Source organism: Melanerpes formicivorus, unplaced genomic scaffold, assembly GCF_026170545.1.
Source record: "Melanerpes formicivorus ecotype bairdi unplaced genomic scaffold, bMelFor1.0.p_v2 SCAF_14, whole genome shotgun sequence".
NCBI lineage: Eukaryota > Metazoa > Chordata > Aves > Piciformes > Picidae > Melanerpes > Melanerpes formicivorus.
The window spans coordinates 10,441,677-10,450,615 of record NW_027142366.1 but is presented as its reverse complement, the minus strand read 5'-3'; the positions used below and the strand labels follow the sequence as shown (position 1 = coordinate 10,450,615).

General features: G+C 58.4%; 2 protein-coding genes across 3 annotated transcripts; both read left to right on the top strand.

The window, feature by feature from the left end:
• Positions 1-374: 374 nt before the first annotated feature.
• On the top strand, positions 375-3,675 carry LOC137445324 (deoxyribonuclease-1-like). Its single transcript, XM_068146930.1, has 8 exons — positions 375-521; positions 1,115-1,203; positions 1,364-1,447; positions 1,567-1,682; positions 2,466-2,578; positions 2,862-3,019; positions 3,098-3,194; positions 3,451-3,675. Exons 1-8 carry the CDS (start codon positions 375-377, stop codon positions 3,502-3,504), a joined length of 858 nt encoding a protein of 285 aa, XP_068003031.1. The 3' UTR covers positions 3,505-3,675.
• Positions 3,676-4,857: 1,182 nt separating this feature from the next.
• On the top strand, positions 4,858-8,933 carry LOC137445325 (deoxyribonuclease-1-like 2). 2 transcript variants are annotated; one of them, XM_068146932.1, is made up of 9 exons: positions 4,858-5,010; positions 5,412-5,603; positions 5,936-6,024; positions 7,007-7,090; positions 7,194-7,294; positions 7,369-7,481; positions 7,710-7,864; positions 7,989-8,085; positions 8,683-8,933. In XM_068146932.1, exons 1-9 carry the CDS (start codon positions 4,897-4,899, stop codon positions 8,731-8,733), a joined length of 996 nt encoding a protein of 331 aa, XP_068003033.1. In that variant the 5' UTR covers positions 4,858-4,896; the 3' UTR covers positions 8,734-8,933. The 2 variants fall into 2 exon arrangements, with proteins under 2 accessions (XP_068003033.1, XP_068003032.1); XM_068146931.1 differs by having other exon boundaries at positions 5,007-5,010; positions 5,456-5,603.
• Positions 8,934-8,939: the final 6 nt, after the last annotated feature.

The following is an 8,939-nucleotide window of genomic DNA, read 5'->3' as shown; positions in this document are numbered from 1 at the left end:
GGAGAGGCACACTGCTAGCTCTTGCCCCGGAACCAGGAGAGGTGTCTCGGCTGAGCATGATGACGGAGGAAGCAGCTGCTCTGTGTCACCCTGACATGGTGTTCCCTTCTTTGCCAGCAAATTACCTGCTCCAGCCTCATGGGCAGTCTGGCCTTCCTCCAGGAGGGACAGGCATGATAAGGCCCTGCGTCAGCAGGAGCTGGATGGCTGGATGGGAGAGCACCATCCCTGGGCCCTGGTGGTTCACTGCAAAATGCACACCTCCAGTGAACCCAGCACAGCCAGTGGGAATACACTGGTCACCCTTGTCCTCTGTACTGAATTCCACCTCCAGCCAAGGGTGCTGATACCATCCCTGCCCCTCTGCGTGCAGGATGGTGTCCTTGAGGCTCGTGCCGTCACTGCTGGTTGCAGCTCTCCTGCTGCATGTGGCCACCACGCTGAAGATCAGTGCCTTCAACATCAAGGTGTTTGGAGACGCCAAGATGTCCAACCAGACAATCGCTAATATCATTGTCTCTGTGAGTGCTGGGGGTTGAGGAGCTGTCCTAGTCACTCTCTGGGGTGTAGCCAGCTTGGGGCAGTTGGACATTAACTTTCTGCAGACCTCTCTCCATCCACGCATCCACCCACCCATTCATCTAGTCCACACATCCCCATCCACCCACCTATGCCTGCCTGCCTTCCTCCCACCCACCCACCCACCTATCTCTGCATCCATCCATCCATCCATGCATCCATCCATGCATCCATCCATCCATCCATCTATCCATCTGCTCTTCCCCCATCTCTAACCTGGGCCACCTCCATTCTTGCTGGTCCCCATCACCAAGATGGGTGATGCTTGGTGCTGCTCAGGTTCCTCCCTCAGAGCAGCCTGCAGGTAAGGAGCTGCAGGGATGGTGGGTGGCAAACAGATGGGTGTAAAGGGGCACGGTGTCACCCCAAGGTCCTTTCAAGACAGAGGACATTAGAATCAGCAGAGGAAATCCCTGGGCTTTTAGGTCCCTGGCTGCTTTTCTGTTGCCACCTTGGGAGCCCTCACAGTGCAGTCCAGGCACCCATGTGTGCCTCCATGAGCCAAGGGTGAGCAGCTCTGAGCTTGTCCCTCCAGATCCTGTCAGAATATGACATTGCCCTGGTGCAGGAGGTCCGAGACTCTGACCTGAGCGCTGTGAAGAACCTCATGGAGAAGCTCAACAGGTGACCTCGATGGCACAGGGCACCTTCAAATGGGAGGCTGGGACAAAACCCAGCTGGCATCTTGCCATGCTGGGGTACCTCTGGCTTGGCCAAAGAGAGCCTGAGGGGTGCTGGGGAGCACAGGGGGCCTCCTCTCACCCTTTCTGCATCTCCCTCCCAGTGCATCCCCATACCCATACGACTATTTGGTCAGCATCCCCCTGGGTCGGAGCAGCTACAAGGAACAGTACCTCTTCGTCTACAGGTATGGGATGCTGCCAGGGTCCAGCATCCACTGTGTCACCTGCTGTCACCTCAGCAGCTCCCAAAGGGTGGTGAGTACCATCAGAGCTGTGGTGGGGCTGCCCTGCTCTCTTTCCTCAGATCGGACGTGGTCTCTGTGCTGGAAAGCTACTACTATGATGATGGCTGTGAACCCTGTGGGACAGACATCTTCAGCAGGGAGCCCTTCATTGTGAAGTTCTCCTCACCCACCACACGTGAGCAGAGCTGGTGTTGGGATCTGCCCAGACCTGGCACAAGGTCCCTTCTGCATGGGGCTGAGCCTGGATCTATCTATGCCTGTTAGGGGGGAGGTTGCACCCTGGAGCCCTGCTCAGAGGCTTCACTGGAGTCCTTCACTGCTGTGGAGGCTTCTCCCACCCATGGGTTCCTAAGGGTCCTGTGTACCTGCTCAGCACGCCCAGCACCACTTACTGTTTCCAACCATGTACCATCTCCCATCCTCTGTCATCTCCCATTGTGTGTTCTCTCCAGTTGCACACTCCCAGCTGTTTCCCATTGTTTCCCATTTCCTGCCACCTACTACCAACCATCTTGTGCCACATCCTGCTGTCTGCTTCCTCTAACTGGGTGCTGTCTCCCATCCTATGCCATCTCTCATCACCTGCCATCCCCCATCACCTGCCATTTCCCACCCTGTGCCATCCCCTGCCACATGCCATCACATCCCATGAACCTCCCCAGGGCGCACACACTCTCCCATCTCTCCCACCCCTATCCCCTTCCCAAAACCACAGTGGCTTGGAAAAACTGATGGGAAACCAGCATCAAACCCCAAACCACCCATGGAGGGACACAGCTCCTCACTAGGCATTCCAGCCCGGAGGGCAGGCAGACCACAGGAAACCAATACACCCTTCCCCTTTGGTAGCTTTGCCTGGCTGCTAGCAGGGGCTTGGCCTAGGGTGGTTCCCTGGGTGTTCTGCTCCCTTCCAGTGCACTGCACCCAAGCCAGGGGCTGACAGCCACCTCTCTGGCAGAGGTGGAGGAGTTTGTGCTGGTGCCCCTGCACGCCGAGCCCAGCAACGCGGCGAAAGAGATTGATGCGCTCTATGATGTCTACACCGATGTCATCGACAAGTGGGCAACTAATGTAAGGGGTAGTGGAGAGCTCAGCTGCTCCCCAGGGAGGCTTGGTGGGCTGGGGTATGGCCACCACACATCCCAGTGGCCATCCTGGGATGGACATGACCCACAGGAAACCTCTCGTACACATCAGCGTCGGTGCCAGCTCGGCAATGTCCAGCTGACAGCTGTTGGGTGGCTCCGCTGCCATTACTGGGGGGCTTGTTTGTGCTTGGTGCCCCCTAAGGCTTTAGGGAGCCCTTAGTGCCCTGTAAGGTCCATGGGCAGGGACACGGTGTGCTGCCCCACAGAACATCATCTTACTGGGAGACTTCAACGCCGACTGCTCCTACGTGACCAGCGCCCAGTGGCCGTCCATCCGCCTGCGCTCCCTCAGTGACTGCGTGTGGCTCATCCCCGACAGTGCCGACACCACCGTCGCCGACACCACCGACTGTGCCTATGACCGGTGGGTACTGCAGTGGTGGCACAGCCGCTGGCACGGGGGGGACTGACGGACTCTAATGCCCCCACCATGCCCCGGCAGCATTGTCGCCTGCGGCACCGCTCTGCTCCAGGAGGTCGTGCCCGGCTCCGCCACTGTCAACGACTTCCAGAAGACTTTCCAACTCCAGAACAAGGATGTGAGTGAGGGGCTGGGGCACACCAGACCACTGGCACTGGCATCAACCCACTATGCCTCCTGGGAGTGTGGGTGGGCTCCCTGTTCTCCAGGCTGTACCCCAGGGTGGCATGGCCACATCCCCTGCGCTGATGCAACCCTCTGCTTGAGCATTTTGGGGGACTTCCTAAATTTTGGGGGGTGGAGTGTTGGGGTCTATGCCAGTGTTGGGGGGTCCAGACAAGCTCAGCCACTTCCCTTCTTTCCCCCACACTCAGGCTTTGGCTGTCAGTGACCATTTCCCAGTGGAAGTGACACTGAAATCCCGCTGAGCACATCCCTGTATTGGTGGCTACCAGGACACCCCAGCATGCACCTGCATCCCTCCTGGAAGCCCATGGACTACCATTGCCAGCCAAGCTGCCTGCCATTCCTGCAAGGAGCTGCTCTCTGGGGTCCTGTGGGGATGGCACACCCTCTGCTTCCATTAAAAATGAGCCTATTCAGCCCTTGCAACTCTGGAATGAGGGTTCCTTCAACCTCTCACATCCAAGCCCCCATTTCCCTGCCAGAGGCAGTCCCACTGGGGCTGGAACCAGGGAATTCCCTGGGGCTAGGTGTCCCCTTCCGTTATCAAGAGAATGAGACCCATGGGTTGGAAAGTGCTGTTCCCCTCTGAACTGCCAGTGGCAAAAGCAGGGACACCAAAAATGCCCAGGAGTCTCTGGTCAGGATTTGGCCACCTTGCTGTGGTGTGGGATCGTGGCTCATGGGGCCGCATCTGCCAGAGCCTGTCTAGCTGACAGAGTGCTGAGGGTGAGGGTGGGGGGAGCTGGAGGACATGAGTCAGCTCTGGGGGGTGTCGTGCCTCCTGTGGGGGGTTTCAGTGCGGGCAGGGCACTGAGGGACTCTGGACTCATCCTGTGACTGGGTGTGGGATGCGAAACCCAGCGGTGCACGCCAGAGCCTGGCAAGTCCTGACATGAGCAGCTGATACCTCCCCATCCGCTCTGCCACCAGCTCCCTGACAGAGACACCGCTCACTCAGCTGGGGTGGCACCATGACCTGGGCTGACATCATGTCCCAGGGTGATGTCATGACCTGGGGTGACATCATGACCTGGGCTGACATCATGTCCTGGGCTGACATCATGTGCTGGTGTGAGGGACACCAGCCCTGCTGAGGCTGCTTTGGGTTACCAGTGGGACTGCTTTAGGTGACAACTGGGGCTGCTTTAAGACACCAGTGGGGCTGCTTTAAGTGGCATCTGTGGCTGCTTTGGGTCACCCGTGGGGCTGATTTAAGTGACAGCCAGGGCTGCCTTGTGTCACCAGGGGCTGCTGGAGGGGCTTGCAGCTGTCCCTTCTTGCCAAGGCTGGCGGTGCTCAGCTTGCCTGACCCAGGCACTGGACACCCCACCATTTCCTTCTCTCCCCTCTATTTCCTTCTCTCCTCTCTAATTACCCATTCTGAATCACCCGTGTCAACACCATCACCCTTCACCTCCTGCCTGGCCACCATGCCTTATGCTGTGACCTAGGGGGTGCCACCCCAGCTGCAGCACCTCGAGTGCCCCACGACCACGCAGCCCTGCTGGGATGCCCCAGCACCGCCACACCTTCCCGGCCATCCCTTATCCCCTCAGCACAGGGGTGGCTATGCCAGCCCCGCCCTACCGCCCTGTGGCTTTTTGGTTTCCCAATGTAGGAAGGAACCCAAAGCTATGCCAAAACCCCCACGGGGGTGTCCGACTCATCCTGCTTTGCCGGCACATCCACCGGGAATAAAGCCGCCCCTCCCGCCGCCCGGGCGGCAGACGCGCTGTGCACTCGGCAGGGTAAGGATGGATCTGGGCTCCGCAACTTCAGCCGGGAACCGGGAGGGACTGGGATGATCTGGGATGAGCTAGAATAAGGAGTTGCTCCCTTACCCCAGCAGTGGGGACTGATCAAAGATGTGGAACAGCTCAGGGTGCTGCTGCTGGTGGTGGCTGGGGCTGGCAGGAGATGGAGATATCATGACAGGGAGTAGAGCTGGGCGATCCTGGGAGCTGCTGGGTGGATTCACCACAGCAGGATGAGGTTTAGCTTCCCCTGGGACCAGAGAGCCGGTAGACACCCCGTGCTGGCTCAGCGGGCTGCTCCAGGCAGGACTCATCGTGGTACCTTGTCATGCACCAGGACTTTGGAAGGACCTGCACGGGGCTTTTTTTTTGCTTTATCACCAAATCCGAAGCAGTTTCCCATTGCTGCCTCCCTGAGAATCAACATCACTCCTGGCAGGATGGGGACTGTAGCACTGGCACTGTCCCTGCTGGCTGTGGTTCTCCTGTGCCCAGCCAGCGCCACGCTGCGCATCGGAGCCTTCAACATTCAGTCATTTGGGGACACCAAGATGTCCAACGAGGGAGTGGCAAACATCATCATCAACGTGAGTGCAACCAGCGCCACGGTGGCACTGGAGCAAACCCCAAGTGTGGCTCCTGTGCCAGGGGTATGTGGGGATGTGGACATGAATGAGATGGCATCCCAGTGCCCTGGGTGAATGAAGATTTGGTGGGGTCCAAGTTGGGGTGTCACACATACCCCATGGTCCCTCTGAGCTCTCCATGGGGACATTTGCCCTGGCCCCAACAGACGTGCAGGTCCCCGTGGTGCTGCGCTCCATGTATCAAGGTGCTCAGCCAGGATGTGGGTGGAAGGCAGTGACCCTGAGCTGGTCACAGGTTCCCTCTCACCATCACCATCCCTCTTGGCTCACAGGTTCTGCGCCGCTATGACCTGGTGCTGGTGCAGGAGGTGCGCGACTCCGACCTCAGTGCTGTCACCCAGCTCATGGAGGAGCTCAACAGGTACGAGTGGGGACAGGCCCAGGCTGAGACACTAGCATCAGCAGGGAGAGCCAAGCTGGCTGAGCAATAAAAGGCCAGAAAAAGTAATCCATCAGCAGAGGTTTTGTTTTTGGGAAGGGGGATAGGAGGAAAATGCTGGGCTGAAGCTTTGAGCAGGCACTGGAACACCATCAGGAATAATCCAGGGAGGGGAAGGGAGATACAAGCAGCACAATCCACCTCTGAAAGCTGCCATCCCACCAGATCACACAGGATGGGAAGGAGCTACAGTTCTGGAGAGCTCTGTCTCCAAAACCTAACCTGAAGTGGCAGAGGAGAGATGGGGAATGAAGGGGGCAGGAGCAGACAGACTCTCTCACCCTGGGACCCTGGGTATAGCAAGGGGACCATGGGATGGACCCAGCAGCAGATGATGCTCCAAAGTAAGAAGCTCAGGAGGAAATTGGGCTACTGGGGTTGGCTAAAACTGGGCATCACAGGGTGGCAGACCCTTGGCCAGCTGGGTGCTGACCCCATTTTGGATGAGGGGACAAGATGGAGCTGGGCAGAAAGGCAGTGAGTGCTACTGAGCAGGTACATCCAGCCCATGTCCTCATACCTTTGGTGTCCCCTCCAGCAGGGCCACAAAGCAGCCAAGGCAGGGAGGGTGACGCCAGGCTCCCAGGGTACTCATTAACCTAGTTTAGCTTTGCTGCAAATGAAGGTGAGAAGCGTCCCTGCAAAGAAGGGGTTGACAGGAGCCTCCCTGTGTCCTGCCTGAGGCCAGATGTGCCTGAGGAGCCACCCTGGGGTCATAGGGACAGCAGTGTGGCTTGGAGCACTACGACCCACATCACCCCACTGCTGGGACACATTGGGCCACGGACACAGCAGAGCAGGACTGGCTGGTGCCAACTCCATGGCTGGACCGGCCTCTGGCCATCGTGAGGCCACTCCAGGATGGTATCAACCATGTCACCATCCTGCCTTTGTGTCTCTGCAGCGTGTCCAAGTCCTCATACGACTATGAGATCAGCGGCCCCCTGGGACGGGAGAACTACAAGGAGATGTACCTCTTCATCTACAGGTAACAGGATGTGCTGCCTCCTGTCACCACGGGGCCACCAACACCATGGAGGGGACACAGGAGCTATGTCTGGCCCAGGGTCACCATCTCTTTGGTCCCACAGGACAGATGTTGTGTCTGTAGTGGACACCTATCAATATGAAGACCCCCAAGATATCTTCAGCCGGGAGCCATTCATCCTGAGGGTCTCAGCACCCCACACCAGTAAGCCTGGGGATAAGTGATGCTGGGTGGTGACATAGGGTGGCCATGGGGCTGACATCCCTCTCCCCTGGCAGAAGTGGAGGAGTTTGTGCTGGTGCCGCTGCACTCAGCCCCGCACGATGCCGTCGCTGAGATCGATGCCCTCTACGATGTCTACTTGGCCATCATCAGGAAGTGGGGGACAGATGTGAGTGCCACCAGCATCGGGAGCAGTGCCAAGTCCCAGAGACCATTCAACCCATACTGAGTCCTCACTCTGAGGCTGGTGGAAGGGTGGTGAGATGGGAACCCTGCTCCTGCCTTGTCCCCTGCCGCGGGTGATGCCCTGAGCCCCAGAGCTGACCTCCACAGGAGGACTGGTGTGGGGGTGACCTGTTCCCCAGCCACCACGAGCTCCCCCTTCTCCCCACTACAGAACATCATGTTCCTGGGGGACTTCAACGCCGACTGCGCCTACGTCCAGCAGAGCGATTGGTCATCGATCCGCCTGCGCACCAGCGACATCTTCAGGTGGCTGCTCCCCGATGGCACCGACACCACCGTGGGCAAGTCACACTGTGCCTACGACAGGTGAGCGACACCACAGCACCTCTGTCCCCCTCCCCAGCACCCCAGGACTCCCTGCCCACCCTGCACCACCAGCAGCCAAGAGTGGGGGCAGGAGAGGGACCCAGCAGCTGTATCTCCCTGGCAGGATCGTGGTGTGTGGTGCCAAGCTGAAGAGAAGCATCGTGCCAAATTCAGCTGCTATCTACGATTTCCAGCGTGCTTTCCGGCTGGACCAGGAGGAGGTGAGTGCTGGGCACTGCCAGTGTCTGCTGGGGATTCAGCAGCCTGGTGCAGCCATGTAGCTGCCACATTTAAGTGTCAGCACAAAACTGGATGTGAAGCAAGCAGCAGCTTGAGCTGGTTCCAGCCACCTAAACAAGGAGCTCAGGGTGACAAAGGATCCGTGGGTGGAAACAGGAGGGGTGATTTGGGGTCATTGCTTGCTCCTGTAGGGAAGAGATGAAATACATAGGGTTTTTTGGTGGCCTTTCATGGGCAGGTCTCCAGGGCTTGGGAGATTCCAAGCCAACCTCCAACCACCCATAGCTGGCACAGAGCTCCCAAGTGAGACATGGGAGTCTTGGAGGGCAGCTGCTCCCCTGCCAGCACCCACCCCAGGCCATACCTGGGCATCTCTTCATGAGAGGTGCCAAAACTGGAGCCTTGCCAAAACTGGAGCCTTGTGTGCTTGGTATGTTTGGGGTGGGGTTATCACATTCCCCACCAGCAGGCAGAAGGTTCTGGCAGTGCAATCACAGCTGCCCTGCCAGCCTCACCACGACGACTCAGGGCTCTCTGAACCCCTGAGTTACACTTCTCCACCTCTTGTCCTTCTCCAGGCCCTGGCAGTCAGCGATCACTTCCCAGTTGAGGTGAAGCTGGCGGCTTGAGCTCCTGCTGCCACAGATGGTGATCCAGCTCCAGCTCACACCACCATCCCATCCAGGAGCCCTCTATGTGGCCTGCTTTGAGTCCCAGTTTGGAGAAGTGTCACTGCTGGCAACGCCCAGCACGCTAACCCACCAAGAGAACCAGAGCCTGGGGACAAGCCACCAGCCAGAAAGCAGTGACTACAGGCAGGCTGGGGAATGAAGCA

What these genes read in the sequence shown, in the direction of transcription:
- LOC137445324 (XM_068146930.1), top strand. Translation starts at nt 375, where the DNA reads ATGGTGTCCTTGAGGCTCGTGCCGTCACTGCTGGTTGCAGCTCTCCTG. An exon ending in CAGTACCTCTTCGTCTACAG is followed by an intron (nt 1,448 to 1,566) that starts GTATGGGATGCT and finishes CTCTTTCCTCAG; the next exon opens with ATCGGACGTGGTCTCTGTGC. An exon ending in TCCAACTCCAGAACAAGGAT is followed by an intron (nt 3,195 to 3,450) that starts GTGAGTGAGGGG and finishes CCCCACACTCAG; the next exon opens with GCTTTGGCTGTCAGTGACCA.
- LOC137445325 (XM_068146932.1), top strand. Translation starts at nt 4,897, where the DNA reads ATGCCAAAACCCCCACGGGGGTGTCCGACTCATCCTGCTTTGCCGGCA. An exon ending in CGCGCTGTGCACTCGGCAGG is followed by an intron (nt 5,011 to 5,411) that starts GTAAGGATGGAT and finishes AATCCGAAGCAG; the next exon opens with TTTCCCATTGCTGCCTCCCT. An exon ending in ATGTACCTCTTCATCTACAG is followed by an intron (nt 7,091 to 7,193) that starts GTAACAGGATGT and finishes TTGGTCCCACAG; the next exon opens with GACAGATGTTGTGTCTGTAG.